Source organism: Aphelocoma coerulescens, chromosome 3 (assembly GCF_041296385.1).
Source record: "Aphelocoma coerulescens isolate FSJ_1873_10779 chromosome 3, UR_Acoe_1.0, whole genome shotgun sequence".
NCBI classification, from domain to species: domain Eukaryota; kingdom Metazoa; phylum Chordata; class Aves; order Passeriformes; family Corvidae; genus Aphelocoma; species Aphelocoma coerulescens.
The window spans coordinates 2,339,171-2,358,302 of NC_091016.1; the positions used below are offsets into that span (position 1 = coordinate 2,339,171).

Sequence of the window (19,132 nt, forward strand, 5' to 3'; positions counted from 1 at the left end):
AATGGCGACTCCTCCAATGTCTCACTCCAAGCTTTTCCATAAAGAAATTCCTGATATCCAACTGAATGTCCCCTGAGGCCATTCCCTCTTATCCTATCACTTGTTTCCCGAGGGAATATCCAGATTCCCACCTGGCTGCACCCTCCTTCCAGGTGAGGGGTGCAGCTTCCCAGACTGAATTCCGAGAGGGAAGATTTTCCTTGCTTTCCAGAGGCTTTAGCTGGGAGCTGGATGTGCCTCTGCCCTGCGGGATATCCACGAATTTCACACATGGAACCTGGAAGCAGGGGCTGCCCGGGATCATGGATAAATAAATGTGGGATCAGCTTCCCAGGGGGAAAACTCCAGGGTGCTAAAAGGCTCTTTGATCCAGCGGGGAGAAGATAAATGGGATAAATGGGATAAATAAACAGGACCTGCTGGAAGCACATCCACACTGGGAACACGAGTGATTAATTACAGCCTTTTCCAGCCGCAGAACTCCAATCCTACTCCTCAAAAAACTCCGGAGGCTCCGAGGGAAAAGCACATTTTAACACCGGCCTCAGAAACTCTCGGAGCGAGCGATCCAAGCTCCTTCCCGAATCCTTGTTTAAATATTTTCCCTGCTCCTTCCCCGCCACAGCCCGCTTGCCGTGTGCATCCCACGCCGGAGCCAGGGAGGAAGCGTTCCTGGAAAAATCACAAAGCCACTTTCAGCCGCAGAAATCCCCATCCCGAATCCAAACAGGGAAGCCTCTGTCCCTTGCCAGCCTAGGCTGGGTTTCCGCCCGGAATTAGGCAGGGAAAGGGAAGGGGCCGCTTTTCCAGCTGTGGGGTGGAAATCCTGCTTTTTCCGAGGGGCTCTTTCCAAGCTCCACGCTGACGGGATAGTCAGGACTCCCTGGATGGATGACCACGGAAGGGAATGCTCCGGGGAGCGGGCTGTGGGCACGGAAAATAGGTTTCCATGGAAAAGGCGGGTCACTCCTATAACAGCTCCGTCTGGGAGGGCTGGAAAGGCTCATTCCTGGAGCTGGAATCAGACAGATATTTGCTGGAATACAGGGTTATTCCAGGACGGTTATTCCAGGGAAGGGGGGGTGAGGATCTTCAGTTTGCCCCTTGGATCGCATCCAACCTGCCAGGAATGTCCTGGGAAGCCCCCTCAGGATCAGCCCCTCGGCTCCAGGGCATGGATCAGCCCCTTCCCAGTGACATTCTCAGTGACCCTGAGCCGCTCTGATGTTAATAGGATAATGAGTCTCTAGTGGGGAAATATGGAATTCCAGGGGATGCTCCGGAGGGCTGGGATGGCCCAGTTGTGGCTGCACATCCCATCCTGCACATTCCAGGCATCTCCACTCTATCAATGGGATGGAATAAACACCTTTGTCCCATGGAGGGGAGGCCCGAAGGAGCCACCAGCAGCTCCAGGATTGTTTTCCCTTATTAATCAGGAGCTGGACATTCCCAAGGCTCTCCGTCCAACCAGGAGGGAGCAGAGGGTGAGTGGCACAGATCCTGATTTTTCCCAAATAAAGCTCCTTCCTGCTCTCATCCTGGCAACTCCAGTGCCAGCTATCCCTGCATCCCACAGATCCAGAGCTCATCCCACCCTCCGTGTGTCCCCTCACCGTCATCCCACCAGATTCCACAAGGACAGGCTGGGTTCACTCCCAGGAAACCAAGGAAGCCATGGATCATCCTGATGTATAGCACCAACATTTTCATGGCAGATCCCTTCCAGAGGGGATATTCCAGAGGCTCAGAGGATATGGAGCTGGTGTCACCTGGAGGTGACACTTGGGACCAAGGTTGGGATCTGGTGGGAAGTATGGATCGACCAAGACATGGATGTGACCAAAGCCATGGATGTGACCAAGGCATGGATGTGACCAAGGTATGGATGTGGTTGGAGTTATGGATATGACCAAGGCATGGCTGTGACCAAGGCGTGGCTGTGACCAAAAGCATGGATGTGACCAAGGCATGGATGTGACCAAAGCCATGGATATGACCAAGGCATGGATGTGACCAAGGCATGGATGTGACCAAGGCATGGATGTGGTTGGGAGTTATGGATGTGACCAATGGATATTGTTGGAGTCATGGAGAGCACGTCCATCCAGGAGACTCCAAGATTTTGTTTCAAATCCAACAGAACAGCTCAGAGCCTGTCTGCGGTGGAAAGTCGGGAGCTGGGGACTCCGGCTGCGCTCCCTTCCCCCGGGATCAGCCGGCTCCCTGCTCCCGCTGGGCAAACATGGCCAGATGAGATAAGGGCTGTGTGCACAGCTCTCCACCAGGAATTCCGAGCCCGACCTCCCTTCCCGACATCCACCTGCTCCTGGCTCCCTCCCGACATCCCAGCCACGCTGGCCTCGGCCCCTTCACCCTTCCCATTCCCACTGGGAATATTCCATGCTGCTCCCACACTGTGCTGGGGAGATGGTGCTGGGCATGCAGCATCCCAACAAAACTGATGGGATGTGGGAGAACACCCCCAAACAAAAGACTGTGAAGATGAGCTGGAGGGAGTCAGGATTTTGGGGTTAGGGCGATGGGATGGGTCCCATCCAGCGGGCTGGGAATGGTAAAACTGAGTTTAACGTTAATACCGGGATTCCTGGGAGATTAATCCCGGAGATAAGCAGGACAACGGTGAGGCTGGAGGGCCCCGTGGCTCAGACAAAGGGATCTGGGAGCAGGAGCAGGGAAAGACGGATGGGTTGTTAAACATTGCCAGCATACCTGGCTGGAGCCATTCCCGGGTCACCGGGAACTGCAGCCAGGATTTGGGGTGGCAGATCCGACCGATTCCAGCCAACTTCCTCCCTCTTCCTTATGTCCAGCTCACACAGGGGTGATTTTGGGATTCCAAAGGCACTCCAGGACGTGGAAAACATTCCTGGCTGTCTCAAGGTGTCCAAACCCACCCCGCCCAGCGGGATCTGCTGGGCCAGGAGCTCCCGGTCTTCCCAGCAGAAGGAATTTGGGAGCGTAGCGGTGTCTCTGCACGGGTTTTCTCCTTCCAAATGTTTTCCACAGGGTCCAAGGAGTGCCCACTTGGGCAATTTGGAATTTGCTCCAGCCTCTAAATCAGGGAACTTTCGCCCTCCCCAGGTGCTGACCATGGGATCCATCCAGCCTGTGGGATCAATTTTCCCTAAAAACCGGGAAAACTGTGGGATTAAAATTGGCTCCTCCAACAACATCCCCAGGCAGCCTCTTCCCTGTTTTCCCATCAGGCAGAAGCTGTACCTGGGAAGAAAATCAGGATAGATCCCATCAACTTCTCCGCCTCTCCATCCTCTTCCCTGCTCCTCCACCAAATCCCTTCCCTGCTCTCCATCAAATCCCTTCCCGGCGCCTCCCGGCGGAGACGAGCCACTAAAGAACGGGATGTCAGGGCCACTCGGCTGTTCCCCCCATCCATTATCCCACTCCAAAGGTCTCACCTATCCAAGAGCCCCATCCATCCCCATTTCCAGGCGGCTGGGGTGGCCCCTCCCCTCCCAGCCCTTGGAGCCCTCTGCTTTCCATCAGATTTTCCAAGACAATGGGCGTCTGGAAGCTCCTTAACTCCTCAGGAAGGGGGGGTTGTGGACACAGCCCCGGTGCTGGGGGGTGGCTCCCGGGAAAAACTCCTTCCTGGGACACCCCTTCCTTCCCAGAAAAGTGGGATCACATCGCCCAGGCTTTTCCCTGCATTTTGGAGGGAGTTTTCCCAGTGTTTTTCCCCGAACTGTATGCTCCTAAAATCCCTGGGATATCCAGGGAAATAATTAATGGGATTTATGGCTCTCTTTGACGTCCCAAATCATAATTTGGGATTGGGAATATGAAATCCTCTGCCAGGGCAGCCAGCGGATTTGTGGAAGCTTGGGATGAGGCCAGGAGCAGGAGATGCCTTGTGGGAACCATCTTTTCCAGGTGGGGACCTTCCTGGGATAACACCAATCCCATCACATGGCATTTCCAGGGAATGCATGGAGGACATACAGGACCCCCATGGGAACTCCCTCTGCATCCGTCAGGCTGGATCCAGGGAGCTCCAACTGTCCAGGAAACTCGGGATACCAGGAATTCCATGTAGACTATCCAGAAATCCCAAGGAAAAGATTTATTATATTTTTGCAAGTTTTTATTGAAATTATTGCTGACACTGTTGCTATTTTTCTTATTATTCCCACCATTCCCAAAATTATTTTGGGATTGGAGCCCAACATTCTCAGCACAGACGAAGCATGGATTTGGTCTGGGTTTTATCCCCCCTCAGGTGGGATTTCACTCCCAAAAAAGCCATGGGTGTTGGAAGTGCAAGGGGTGGCACGAGGGGCTCTGAGCCCACCCAGCTGGACCTGGAAAACTCTGGGATGGTGCTGGAATGGTGCTGGAATGATCCCTCATTCCAAGGCCTTATCTCATGGCAGAGAACCGGTGCTGGCACCGCTGCCAGGGGCACTTTATTCCCTTGGAAAGGAAGGCAGCAGAATTCCAGTGCCAAATCCACTGTTCCTGGAACAGGAATGACTCTGGGTCCTGCCAGGTTACAGAGCTCCCATTGTTATTCCAGAGCTCGGCATCAGCCGGCTTTGAAGTAGATGAGGCGGGAACGCTCCTTCCTCTCTGCCCTGCTGCTTTTATTCCTTGATTTTTCCCCCAATTCCATGACTCGTCTTTGATAGGGATTGGAGTGAGAGGAAAGAGGGGCTTTAGGGTGGCTTCCAACCCAAATCATTCCATGATTTAGGCTGGAAGTGGCCGTGGTGGGAAGCTGGGCAGAACTCCCCAGGACCAGGAATGCTGGCTCCAGTTCCGGGAGCTCTGGGGTTTGGGACGAGCTGGACACAGGTGGGAAGCACCAAGTGCCAATGGATTCCAGAGGGTCCGAGTTCTATGGGAATTTCCATGGGACATGGGAATGTGGGATGATGCTCTAGGTGGCTCTTTCCTTTCTGCTTTGCTGCTTTTATTCCTTGATTTTTCTCCCCAGTTCCATGATTTATCTTGGATAGGGATTGGAATAAGAGGACCTTTAGGGGTTGCTTCCAACCAGAATCATTCCGTGATTTAGGCTGGAAGCGGCGTGGTGGGAAGTTGGGCGGAACCACCCAGGACCAGGAATATTGGCTGTGGCTCTGGGCTTTGGATGTTGGGACGAGCTGGACACAGGTGGGAAGCACCAAATGCCAAGGGATTCCAGAGGATCCAAGTGCTTTTGGGAGCTGAAACAGCCAGTCAGGAATCTCCAGCGGGACATGGGAATGCTGGATCATCTCCAGGTGCTCCCTGGCCACCTCTGCCTGCTTTATCCCATCCCTCGAGCCCTCGCATCCCTCGGGAAGGAGCCGCTCCCTCCAGCAGCTCCTTCTCCTGGCTTTGTATCCAATTTAACCGCTGGATTTGAAATGCCAGCGGAGTTAAGAGGAGCTGATTAAAAAGAGGGAGCCTCATCCCAGTTTTTAAACACGGAGTTGCTCGGCCGTATTTACATTCGTGTCAACTTTAATTTAAATCCCGCATAACGATATTTGCTTCCCTAAATTTATTCCCCGGGAACGCCGCGCAAATTACCCGGCACCGCTGGCACCTTCTCTTTGTCTCCGCTGGAGTGGCTCGGGAATGAGCTCCGGGAAGTGTCATTCCGCCTCTTTAACGTCTCATTAATTAACCCATCCCGCTTTCGGGATGAGATTGGAGCTGCTGGAGCCCGGAAAAGGAATTCCAGCTGGATCTGCCTTCAAAATGGGAATTGGGATAGGCTCTGTGATCCTCATCCCTTCCAGCTTGGGATATTCCATGGAAATTCATGGAATTAAGGAGCCCAACCAGGGGAAAGGCATAAACCCCTTTTCCTGATGGATATTGGGATGGGCCAACCATGGGAAAGGCATAAAACCCTTTTCCTGGTGGATTTTGGGATGGGCCAACCATGGGAATGGAAATCCAGTTGGATCTGCCTTCGTAATGGGAATTGGGATAGGCTTGGTGATGCTCATCCCTTCCAAGTTGGGATAGTCTGTGGGAATTCACAGAATCAAGGAGCCCAGCCCTCTTCCTGAGGGATTTTGGGATGGGCCGTGCTGGGGATGCAGCATTGGAGTAGGGAATATCCAGGTGCTCTGGGATTTCAGGGATATGTGGGATGAGCTCTGGGCAGCACAGGAGCAACAGGAGCCTCCTGCCTTCCAGTCTGACCACCCTGCAGGAAAAAGTGGGAGAAGTGAGAAAAAACCCACAAAAATCCCATGATTCCTTGGATTTTTGGGCAGCTGGAAATATCTCTTGGAATGTGGCATTCCTGCCGCTTGCTTGGAATGAGGACAGAATTCCTGGCCCAAAAGGGCTTCCTTGCCCCAAGAGGTTTTCTGTTATCCAAGAGTGTCTTCCCCTTACCCAAGAGTGTTTTCCCTTTCTCCAAGAAGGTTTCTTTTCCCTTTATCCAAGAGTTGTTCCTTGTCCCAAAAGGATTTCCTGGCCATTCCCAAAGATGCCAACCGACGTGTGTGGGATGAGCCATCCGGGGGCACACGGAGCCTCATCCCAGAGCCAGGAGCTTGGCTTGGGAATGCCAGCGGAGGCAGCTTTTGCTGGATCCATGGAATCAGGGAAGGGCTGTGCTCTTACCTGGCTGGAGACGGGACTCCACAACAAAAGGGATTGGGGATCCATGGAAAAGCCGTGGGCCGGAGCCCGGATCTTGGCTCGGGAATGCCAGCGGAGGCAGCTTTTCCTGGATCGGTGGGATAAGGGAATCAGGGAATCAGGGAAGGGCTGCAGCTGTGCCCTTATCTGGCCGGAGGCCGGGGCTCCGCAACAAAAGGGATTGGGGAGCCGGGTGATCCATGGAAAATCCACGGGCCCGGCATTGTGGCCGCCCTTCTGCTGAGCAAATAGTCCAAACTGTTCATTCCCATCTCCCATTCTCTCCCCGGAACGTTGTTTGTGTCCTTGCATTTCATTCCACGGGAAGATTGCTCCCTGGGCCTGTGAGCAAACAGTCCGGAAAAGAGCCAACTATCCCGGCTTTTCCCTGGAGAACTGGCATTTTTATTCCAGCTCCAAGCTGTCAAAGAGCTGGAGAGTTTCTGTCCGGATCCTGAATTAATTGCTTTAAGCTGGAGCAGCCTCCAAATGGCCGGGAGATGTTTATTAATAACGGTTCTCCCGGTTTTTTCCGGAATTTTTTTTGTTCCAAGCTGTGCTCTCCCATCCCGTGCCCTCCATTAAGCGCCTGGTCCAAGGAAAAGCTGCTTACGGGGGAATTAGGGAACGGCTCCCGAGGTTTTGGCCGTAGGACTTTGGGGACGCCGGGAAGGAGACAGAGATGGATCAGCAGGAGAAGGAGCGGGATGGCGTTTGACCCAAACATCCTCGGTAATTAACGAGGAAATTAACGCCGGGAAAAAAAAAATTCCAGGCGGGGAACGAAACGGATTTGTGTTCAACACAAACCCTTTGAAAGCGTGGCAATCCCGCTTTAAGGAATGAAGGAATAAAGCAATTCCGACGCCGCTGGAAAAGCGGGAGCCGGGAGCGCCTTTGTGTAAATTTCCCACTTGACTTTTCATTATGTACCTGCCCCAAATCCATCTGTATGGATGGGATCAACATGGAATGGGAGAGATAAAAGCCGGAATAAATGTGCTTTGCATATCCCACCGCTGAACCCCCCTCCCCTTTCCCCGGAGCCGCTTTTCCAGGCAGCTGCATTTTCGGGAATAAATCATTTTGCCGAGGGAAGGAGAGGGAAGCGGAGTGGGGCCGCTCAAGTGTTTGCTTGGAATATTGATCCTGTCAAAGGAACGGCGGTTAATGAGTAACCGGGAAAAATATGCCGGATCTGCCTGGGCTCCCGGCCGGAGCATGGATACGGCTCCGGGGCCCCTCTGGATCTGGGAGTGGAGCCTGGGATGGGGTGGAGCAGAGGGAGAAGGAGGACAGGGCCTGCATCCCACAGGGAGACCCTGAATTCCAGGGTGTTTGGAATCTCAGGGCTTTCTGCATCCCAAATCTTGCTGAATCCCAAACCTACAATATCCCAAACCCTGCCACAAGCCCATCCCTGCCATATCCCAAACCTCACTGTATCCCCAATCCTGCCGCTTCCCAAACCTGCTGCATCCCAAACCCTTCCACACCCTAAACCCTGATGATACATCCTAAATCCTGCCCCATTCCAAACCCTGCCGCATCCCAAACCTGGTGGCATCCAAAGCCTTCTGATTCCCAAACCTTGCCTTGTTGCAGCCTCCTTGCCCATTCCTGCAAACATGGAGAGGGTCCCATGGGATCATCCTCTTGCACACCCAGGTGGCTCTTCCCCAGATCCCAAACCTCCCCAATTTCACCTGGATGAAGAATATTCCTGCCTTAAAACCAGCTGAAATTCCTGCCCTATCCATGGGATAATCCGGAGCCTGGAGCGAGCTCCCTGTCCTGCCCAGTTCTCCCTTCTCCCACCCCTTCCTCCTTTTCCATGAATCCCAACACCTCGGAGAGCTGGATAATGCTTCTTTCTCTTTTTTCCCCTTGTGAAGAGAACTCCTGGTGGGATTTATTTTCCCGTCAGGAGCAGGATAAGGAAAAGGTTAAGAGGCACTTCAGGAGATCCACCCCATTCCGGGGTTTTTATTCCCGATCCCGTTTCAGCAGTGCCCGTCATCCCAAGTGATGAATTCCTTCTCCTCCTCCTTCTCCTCCTTTTCCCTCACGTCCTTGTGCCGGGAAAAGCAGCCCCGCTCCGGCACCTGCTTCCCGCTGGATTTATTCCTTGGAGGATCTTTCCACGTGGGAATCTCTCCCAGTCAGGCAGCTGATTTTTGCCTTTCCCTATGGAAAAGGCCCTTCCTGGTGTTTTTCCTTCTGCCCCTAAAAATCCACACTGGGAATTTATGGGAGAGGAGGGTGGGCAAGGAGAGGAAACAAAGGGAAAAGCAGCGATGAGCTGGTGACTTCCCAAACCGGAGATTTCCTCTGGATGCTCCCAAAAAACGACTCTGCCATCGCCTCGACATCTGCAGGGATTTTATGGGTTTGGGAATGATGGCTCCGATCAGAGCCAGGGGGACAGAAGCTCCTGGAAAAGCCCCTTTGGAAGCAATTCCTGCCTTCTGTCCCTTTTTCCTGCCCAGGGCTGCTGGATTTGCACCCCCTGCCCCCACCCATTCCCAGGGGTGCTTCCAAAATGGATTCATTCATCCATCCCTTCCCTGTTTTCCTCCCCCTGTGGGTCCCGGAGCTCCAAGGTGGGACAATTCAGGAAAGCTTTGGAAGGGGTTTAATCAACACCAATTTTATGGAATTTTTCCTGCCGGAATTTTTCCTCCTCTCCAAAGCCTTCCCTGTGCTCACCCTTGGGAAACCCCCTGGAGCATCCCCCAAATTTGTGGGAAACTCAGCATTCCTGAGGTGCTGTTATTTTTCCCGCTGCTTCTATGAAGGCCGGCAGGATCCATATCCCATCCGGGATCCATATCCAGGCCGTGTCCCCATTCCTGCCGGGAATTACTGGAGCGTGACCCAGGTATCGCTGCTGAGGACAGACACAAAGAGGCAATCGGAGATGGGAATCTTGGCCTTTAATAGGGATGAGGACATGGATGAATCCCGATTTATCCCAACTCCCGCTGCCACCGACTCCGTGTCCATTAGCTGAATAAATAAAGGAGAGGGAAGGGAGAGCAGGAGCAAGGAGCAGGGATAAGCAGAGCATTCCAAGGGCTCCCAAATCCCCCAGTAGCACTGCCCTGGGAAGCGCGGCGGGAAGCAGATCTCCACCTTTCCACTCCAGCTGTTTTCCAACAGGGATCAGGAGCATTCCTTGTAATGCTGGTGGGAGGAAAACCCTGTGGAAAAAGGCTCCTTGCCAAGGGAGAGCTCCTTGTCCGGCCTTCCCCAGGATCCGGGTGCAGGAATCAGTGGAGTGTCGGGAATTCCCAAAGCTCAGCCTCGTCCCAGATGATCCCTGCCTTTCCCACATTTTCCTTGGAAAAGGGGCTCCGTGGTCCGGGGGAAGGGGAGAGGGTGGAGCGGGAATGAGGTGGTATGTGAGGAGGGGGAGCTGCTGGAATGGGGTGGGAAAAGGAGGGAAAGCGGGAAGGAATGAAAGGGGAAAAGGGGGGAAAAGGAGGGAAAGGGGGAAATGGGAAAGGAAAAAAGAAAGGGAAAAGGGGAATGGAAAAAAGAGGGGAAAGGAGGGAAAGGGAAAAGTAAGGGAAAGAAATGGGAAAGGAAAAATGGAAGGGAAAGGATGGGAGGGGAAGGGGAAGGGGAAGGGGAAGGGGAAGGGGAAGGGGAAGGGGAAGGGGAAGGGGAAGGGGAAGGGGAAAATCCAGCTGGAGCCGTTCCTGCCCCGCTGCCCCCTCAGCCGCCTCCGCCTCATTCCCGGGTTTTAAACACTTTTCCTTTTTCCTTTCCTTTTTTCCCCCCCTATTTTTTTCCTTTCTTTTTCCTGGAATTCCACTCCCAGCTGTCCCTGCAAACAGAGCAGCCCGCGGGGCGCCTCCATCCCTGCATCCCTGCATCCCTGAATCCCTCCGTCCATCCCTCCGTCCATCCCTCCGTCCATCCCTCCGTCCATCCCTGCATCCCTGCATCCCTGAATCCCTCCGTCCATCCCTGCATCCCTCCATCCATCTTTTCCCAAAAAAATCCCCGTCCAGGGCTCGGGGCAGCTTTTCCCGTTCTCCCATTCCCTCTTGGATCTATCCCTGCCGGGGGCACAATCCCCCTGTCCCCGCCGTCTGGAGCCGATCCTGGGATTTTCCCAGTGTTCCACAGCCTCTGGACACCCCGGAACGGGAGTGCTCCTTCCATAATATTTGGGGGAGGAAAAAACCCCTGAGTGCGGGGATATTTTTTCCACTTTTTTCCCCCCTTTCCCCCAATTTTTCCCCGTGTTTGTTTTTTTGCTCCCTTTGATTTTTCTTTTTTGAATTTTTGAATTTTTCTTTTCCTTTCCTCTCTTTTGTTTTTTGCCTTTCCCCCCTTATTTTCCTCTTCCTTTTCCTTATTCCCTTTTCCCTATTTTTCTTTTCCTTTTTCTTTCCTTTTCTTTTCCTTTCCCTTCTATTTTTCTTTTTCCCATTTCTATATTATTATTATTATTATTTTGGTTTATTTTAATTTTTTATTCCCTTTTATTCCCTTTTATTCCCTTTTATTCCCTTTTATACCCTTATATTTTTATGCTTTTCTATTTATTTTATTTAATTTACTTGTTTTTATTCCAAGAAACCCAACGGCTCCCAAATCCACCTTTCCCACCTTTCCTCGGCTCCAGCGGGATCAATACGGAAACAACACCAAAAAAAAGAAAAAAAAAAAAAAAGAAAAAAAAAATATCCCGCCAGTTCCTTTCGCTCTTCCCGCATCCCGCGGCTCCGCAATCCCGGCCTTAACATTCCCAGAAATCCGGAGCCGGCGGATTCCCCATCACCCTTTAATGTTTCCTCTCCTATTCCCCTGGAATAAACTTCCAACCTTTTTTTCCCCCTCCCCTCCTTCCTTTTTCCAGCCTCTTCCCTACCTGTTTTTTGTGGGTTTTTGGGATTAACCGAAGCGGATTTTCACACACCCCCCCCAAAAAAGAATCCAGGATTAGGGCAATTTCTGGGAGAAATAGTGGGAACTGCCTTGAGCCTGAGCAGAATTACAGCTTGGAAAAGGAGGCTCCATCAGTTTCCCGGGAGACGGGATAAGCCCTACTTGGGTGTTCCAGCTCCTTTTAGCCCCACTAATAATTAGTCCCATCCCAGCCCCGAGCTGTCCTGTTTTTTTTTCCTTGGGATCATCCAGAAATGCGCTGGATGCTGCGGGCAGAGAAGGCAGGGCCGGCACTTCCAGCGTTATCCCGGGGGGAAAGGCTTGAGGGGGGGGGGCGGGAATTTGGGATCCCACCGGGGCTTCCCCGTCCTCTTTGTGCTTGGATGTCCTTGGAGCCATTCCTGAATGTCATGAAGGGCCGGGATAATTTATAAAAAAAAAAAAAAAAAAAAAGGAAAAGTCGCTTTTCCTGGAGGGAGAAGTCAGGGGAAAAATCAAAGAAAACTGTGGATAACGGAGGGAAGAGATGCGGCCGGAGCGGGGCCGGTTTGGGAGCTCAGGCCCTGCCCGATCCCTCTCGGTATTCCCAAACCGCGCCCCAAAAAAAACCACCCTATCCCAGGATTTGACGGGAATGAACGGGAAAACAGAGCGGGGCCACAGCGATCCCGGCCATTGCGGGGAGCTGGGAATGCTCGGGAAGGAAAGAGGGAAAAGCAGCCGAGAGTGGCAGGGCAGGAGCGGGGGGGACAGGGGGCACGGAGCGCTAATTGAAGCTGGCAGCGTTAATTAGCCGGAGCTCATTAGCGATGTCACCTGTCCCGGTGAGGGGACACGGCCGGGGACAGGGACACGCTGAAATTCCCGGTTTTCCCAGCAAACACTCCCGCGGGAATGTTTGGATCCCGTCTGTTTTGGCCCACGCAGGGTGCAGGAAAGCGGGAGCCACGGGAATGGCACTGGGAGCGGCGCTTCCCGGGAAAGACTCCCTCCCGGGACAAAGGGCTGGGAGGAAAAACAGGGGGGGAAGGGGGAAATCCGCTAAAATTGAAATGGAACTCCCCAATTTCAGGGAAGCAGCGGGAAGAGGGAGGGAGCCAGGCCCGCACGTCCCGTGCGTGTCCCACGGTTTTTGGGGCTGAACTGGGCAGAATCGGGGCCTCGAGGTGGCTCGCACGCCCCAAAACTCCTCCTGTGCTCCAGGACTGGGAGACGGGATCCCAAAAAACGCGGGGGCTATGCGGATCCCCGAATTCAGGCTGAATCCATCCCTGAATCCACCCCCAAATCCATCCCTGAACCCATTCCTGAATCCATCCCTGAACCCATCCCGAATCCATCCCCCCGCCGCCTCCGCGCCGCTCCCCTCGGCCCCGGCGGCTCCGGAGCGAGCCGAGGACGAGAAGGCTGAGGAAGAAAAGCTGGGAATGAAGCGGGAAGGGCAGGAGAAGCAGGAGAAGGAGCGGCGGGTGTCCCCTACCTGCGCCCCGGCCGCCGGCCCGGCTGTGCGGGAGCCGGGAGCATCCCGGAATTTATTGGAGCTCCAACTGTGCCAGTGTTGACTTTAGCACAAAGCAAAGATTTCGCCGGGCGCGCGGTTAAAAATGAATATTTTACCGCGATATCGATCAGCTCCAGAAAATTCACTTCCAGCGGCGCGGGGGGGGCGGCAGGAAAGGGGCCGCCATGTAAGATCTGTGTAAATTTGCTGAACTCTGACGTGGTGGGGAAAGTTTATCCTCCTGGAATTTGGAGCTCCATCCCCACACCCCATACCCCCCCACACCGCCCCCCCCACTCCGCGCTCGCCGCTCCTGCTCCTTTTTTTTTTTTAGCTTTTTTCTTTTTTTTTTCTTTTTTTTTTTTTTGTTGTTTACTGACTTTGTTTATTCACAGCTCACGGTTGCTTAAGCAGGCAGGAGCAGAATGCGCTCGCTGCGAGGTTGGGGCGGCGTGGAGAGAGGGGAAAATGCCAAAGGGAGGAGGGAAAGGGAAGGAATAGCGCCCAGCCGGAGCGTTTTGGGGTTGTTTGCCTTTTTTTTCGGGGTCGTTTCTGGTGAAGGGGAACGGGAAATGAAGGGGGGAAAGGGGGAAAAAGTGGGGAGGGAAGAGGGAGAGGGAAAGGGGAGAAGAGATGGAAGGGGAGGAAAGAGGGAGGAAAAAAATGAGGGAGAAGAAATGAAAGAGGAGGGGAGGAAAAGAGGGAGGGAAAACGGGGAGAAGAAAGAGAAGGGAGGAGAAGAAATGAAAGGAGGGAGAAAAAATGGGAGTGGGGAGGAAGAGAGGAAGAAGAAATGAGAGGAGGGAGAAAAGCGGGAGGAAAAAAGGAGGAGAAGAAAGAAAATGGGAGAAGAAAGGAGGGAGGAGAAATGGAAGCGGGGAGAAGAAGAGGGAGAAAAAATGAGCGAGAAGAAATAAAAGTGGGGAGGGAAGAGGGAAGAAAAGGAGGGGAGAAAGGAGGGAGAAAAATGAAAGGAGGGAGAGAAATGAAAGGAGGGAGAAAAGGTGAAGGGGGGAATTAAAAAGGGGAGAAAAATAAAAGGAGAACATGAGAGGGGGCTAAAAGGCGGAGGGAAATAAAAGAAAGGAGGGAAATAAAAAGGAGACGGGAAAGTAAAAGGAGGAGGAAAAAATACAGGAGGAAAGGGACGGGGGGAGAATGAAAAGGAGGGGAGGAAAAATGAGAGGGGCGAGAAAAAACGGGAAAGTAAAGCTGGAGAGAAATGAAGGGGGCGAGGGGAAAAAAAGGGGGGAAGAGGGGAGAGAAAATAAAACGGGGAGAGAAAATAAAAGGGGGGAAAAACGAAAAGGGGGAGAAGAAATAAAGGAGGGGAAGGAAGAAAAAAGGGGCGGGAAGAGAAAAAAAAAGAGGGAAAAAGAAGAGAAAAGGGGGGGAAGGAAGAAAAAAGGGGGGAGAAAGGAAGGGAAAAGAGGCGAAAGCTCCGCTGAGGGAGCGCGATGCGAGCGGGACCCGAGCGGGGCCGGGCCCGCGGCCGGCAGCGGGGGCGGGGGGGTGTCCTTGTCCCCGGAGCGGCGACACCCCCGCGCCCGTGCCCGCTGGCCGCGGGAGCCTTTTATGTGCTAATGGCAGCCCTTGCACGCCCCGCTCGCCATCGTGTGTGTCCTTGGAGAGATCCCGACACGTTTCAGCCCCGTTTTGTTTTTGGGGAAGGTTCTTTTTTTTTTTTTTTTTTTTCCCCTTCTCCTCTCCACCCCCCCTCTCCCCGCTCCCCGCTCGTTCCCTTTCTCCCCTTTTCTCTCGCCGCGGACAATGCGGATTTTTAAGAAGGATTTGGGTGTTTAGTTGGGAAAGCAACATCGCGGCGTGGCCGGCGCCGCGTGGGAAAAACAACAAGTGGTTGGGAAAGAGGGGGGAAAGGGAATGGAAGGAGAGGAGCCGGGCACCGCGGAGCCCGGCAGGCGTTGAAAATAAAAAGCTCTGCGCGTTTTCCACCGCCCGCGGGAAAGCCGGGATGCTGTCCCGGGAAAGGCAGGGATGCGCTGCCGCCGCCAGCCCGAAATCCCTGCCGCTTAACGCTGCTGGGAGGGTTTTTCCAGGATCGCGGGGCTTTGGGAAAGGGGTCCCTGCTTCCCACCTTGCGGGGGGATGCGGGTTTTCCCTGGCCGCGGTGTTGGAGAGGGATGGGTGGGAATTGTGGGATCCCGGCCGGGATCCTGCCGGGATTCAGGGGTACCGGCGGGGATAGCGGGATCCTGGAAGGGACAGTGGGATCCTGCGGGGATGGAGGGGTCCTGGAAGGGATGGAGGGGTCCTGGTGGGGGCAGCAGGATCCCGCGGGGATGAAGGAATCCTGGAAGGGACTGCAGGGTTCTGCTGGGAATAGCGGGATCCGGCGGGGATGGAGAGGGTCCTGCAAGGGACGGAGGGATCGCGGCAGAGACACCGGAGATTCCAGCCGGGGTTGGAGGGATCCCGGCGGCGGGGGTGGAGGCATCCTGGAAAGGACGGAGCGATCCCAGCCGGGTTTGGAGAGGTCGCAGCCGGGGCCGGCCGGCTCGCGGAGATCCCGGGAACGCCGGCAGGGCCGGCGGCGATGGCAGCCGGGAGCGGCGGGGGTCCCGTCGGGCGGCGGCGGAACAGAGATGCGGGGGAAAAGCACCGCCAACACGACTTTAATGGAGTTCTGCGGCAGCCGCGGCCGCCCGCTACCGGAATACACAGCGCGAAGCCATAAATAAAGCGTACAGAAACGAGAAATTCATCCCATCCAAGTCGTTTACTCTCCCGGGAACATCAAGCGTTTGCTTCAATTACAACGATCTATCCTGCCTCTTTTTTTTTTGTTTTGTTTTAATTATTATTATTATTATTATTATTTATTTTTTCGTAATTTTTTTATTTTTTTTCCTTCTTTTTCCCCCGTTGTTGTTTTTTTTTCCCCCCCGCCTATTCTTTTTTTTTTTTTTTTTTTTTTTTTTACAACGTTACGAGACTTTTGGTCCTCGGTTTCCGAACTAGGAATATTCACAAGGAAGGAGGGGTTGCTTTTGCCTCGCGGGGGGTTTATTTTTGGCCCCCACCCCCCCTCGCTCGCACACAAAAAAATAGATATATTTAGACCTCGTGGGGACGACGACAACGAAAAAAATCCAAACAAGCCCCGGAGAACCCCCCCGTGCCCACCCCGCCGAACCAAACCACCCCACGCGGAGCCCCCCACCCCCGGGTGGATTTGGGAAGGGCTGCAGATTCCCGAATGGATGCAAACATCTGGAGCCAACAGAAAAAAAAAATAGATATATATATATATATGGATATGTACCGTGCTCAGAGTCCACTGCGAGGGGCATGGGGCCAGGGGCGGGGGGGGGGGGGAAGGGCTTCCCCCTTTTTCCAGGAGCACTTTCCCGCTTAGGAGGAGTTCATGATGGGCCGGGAATACACGCCTTGGTAGTAGGAAGTCTCTCCGGCCAAAGGCGAGGCCTCCAGGGCGCTTTTGTTCGTGACGGGCGCCATGGCCAGGCCCGCGGGCACGGGCGAGGCGTAGCCCGAGTAGTGCATCACCTGCTCGTAGGCCTTCAGGTCCATTTTGTGCGGGTGGTGGTGCTGGTGGTGCGGGTGGTGGTGCTGCTGCTCCGAGGAGGACATCAGGTTGTTGATGGAGAACGGGTGGTTGAAGGCGTAGTGGTGCTCGGGCTTGAGGTGGCCCTCGTGGGCCAGCCCGGCGTGCGGCGGGGCCAGCAGGTGCTGGGCCGGCGAGGCCGAAGGCTCGCCGGGGCTCAGCCCTTTCAGGTCGGCCAGGGCGCGCTTGTGGTCCTGGCACGGCGAGGAGCTGGCCGGGGACTCGGCGCCCGCGGAGCCGTCGGAGCCCCCCGAGGAGCTGCCCTCGCCCAGGGCTTGGTTGGGGGCTTGGCCCGGGCCTTTCTTGCTGCCGCCGCCGCCAGCGCCAGCGCCGCCGCCGTCCTTGGCCGCCAGCTGCTTCTCGCACTTGAAGCGCTTCTGGCGGCGCAGGTAGCAGCCGTTCTCGAACATGTTCCCCGAGTCCGGGTGCAGCGTCCAGAAGGAGCCCTTGCCAGGCTTGTCCGGCGAGCGCGGCACCTTGAGGAAGCAGTCGTTGAAGGACAGCGAGTGGCGGATGCTGTTCTGCCAGCGCTGCTGGTTCTGGCGGTAGAAGGGGAACAGGTCCATGATCCACTGGTAGATCTCGCTGAGGGTCAGCATCTTGTTGGGGGACTGCTGGATGGCCATGGTGATGAGCGAGATGTAGGAGTAGGGCGGCTTGGCGTGCGTGTAGCTGCGCCGGTAGGTCTTGGGGTCGCGCGAGCGGTTCAGGTTGGACTGGCCGTAGATGGGGCTCATGGAGTTCATGTTGGAGTAGGGCGCCAGGGCGTTCATGGAGCCCGCCTGGCCGCCCATGGGGCTCATGCTGGGGCTCAGGTGGGTGCCCATGGCCGGCACGCCGGCCGAGCCCATGGCCGGCATGGCCCCAGCGCCCGGGGACATGCCCGTCAGCGAGGGGCTCATGCCCGTGTTGGCGTAGGACATGTTCATGGAGGTGGCTGCCGCCGTCATGTTGGCCGTGCTGCTCATGGCCGACATGGTCATGTAGGTGTTCATGCTGTTCATGCCCAGCCCCGCGTTCATGTTGCTCACCGAGGAGTAGCCCTGCGGGGACAAGCGACACAGGGCACGGGGATGGCGCCAGCCCAGCCCAGCCCAGCCCGGAGGCGCCGCAGCCGCGGGGCTCCGCGGAGGGCACGGCAGGAAAGGGTTAAATCCCGACGCGGGGCGATGGGGGGGGGGGGGGGGGCCTGGGGCGGGGGGGTTGTTTTTCTTCTTAATGAAACCCAAATATATTTTGGGATCTGTGTTAAAAAAGACGCGGTGGCAGAGGGAGCGGCGGAGCCGTCCGGGAAGCGGAGTTGCAGGAAGGGAAAGGGAAAGGGAAAGGCAGAGAGAGAGGGAGAGGGACATCCCTGCCCGGAGAGACAAAAATACCTGGAGGGGTGGAGGGAAAAACAGGGAAGAGCCGCCCGCACCGCCACCCGCAGCCCGGGACCCCCGCCCGCAGCCCTGAGCCGGTGCCAAAGTTAATCCCGTCCCGGTCACCGGGGGGTTTTGGGGGGCCCCGGCTCCGTGCTTACCTCGGGCTCCCCGTAGTAGTTGCTCCAGTCCGTGTGCTCATGGCCTTCCATTTTCACGGCTCCCAGCATACTGGAAGTGGAGTGCATGGCAGTTTAAAATTTAACAGCCACAACAAACGGCGGCGGAGAGCGACCCAAAAAAAAAAAAAAAAAAAAAAAAAAGGAAAGGAGAAAAAAAAAAAGGAAAAAAAAAAAAAAGTCCCCAACCCTCCCTCCCCTCCGCCGGAGCCTCTGGAGGAGGAGGAAGAGGAGGGAGGGAGGAAGGGGGGGATGGAGCGGCGCTGGGGCTGGGGTGGGTTTGTTCCGCCGCCGCTCCTTGGGTGGGTTCTCGCAGCGCTCCGCGGCGGAGAGGCGCCCGGAGGCGATGGAGGAGCCGGAGGAGGAGGAGGAGGAGGGAGGAGGGAGGAAGAAGAGGAGGAGGAGGAAGAGGAGGACAAGTGCTGCAGTGACGTGGGTGCCCCAGTGATATAGCACGGAGCGGCCGGGCGAGCCTCCAATCCCCAGGTCCTCGGCTGCCCATTTGAATAATCAGCTCACACCTAGGCGGGAGCGGCTCCTCCGCGGGCCCGCGCACCTCCGCGCGCCCCCGCCCCGCGCCGGGGGACACCGCTGCCACCCCATCCCGATCCCGGGGGACACCATTCCCACCCCAACCCGATCCCGGGGGGACACCGCTGCCATCCCATCCCGATCCCGGGGGACACCATTCCCACCCCAACCCGATCCCGGGGGGACACCGCTGCCACCCCATCCCGATCCCGGGGGGACACCATTCCCACCCCATCCCGCTCCCCAGGGACACCATTCCCACCCCATCCCGCTCCCCGGGGACACCATTCCCAGCCCGCTCCCCGGGCAGCCCCGACGGCAGCGGCTCCCCCGCAGCATTCCCGCCGGGAGCAGCCCCTCTGGAGCGGCTGAGGGTCCCCCCGAAGTCCCCGGTCCCCCTCCCCACGCACCTTTGCTCCCGGGGCTCTGCCTCCCCGGCAGCCCG

At 55.6% G+C, this 19,132-nt stretch overlaps 1 protein-coding gene across 1 annotated transcript; it reads right to left on the bottom strand.

Annotated features, from left to right (window-relative positions):
- Positions 1 to 16,241: 16,241 nt before the first annotated feature.
- FOXA2 (forkhead box A2) lies at positions 16,242 to 18,225 on the bottom strand. Its single transcript, XM_069008427.1, has 2 exons — positions 18,139 to 18,225; positions 16,242 to 17,659 (listed from the first exon to the last, which is right to left on the bottom strand). The coding sequence occupies exons 1-2, from the start codon at positions 18,223 to 18,225 to the stop codon at positions 16,406 to 16,408; spliced, it is 1,341 nt and encodes a 446-aa protein (XP_068864528.1). The 3' UTR covers positions 16,242 to 16,405.
- Positions 18,226 to 19,132: the final 907 nt, after the last annotated feature.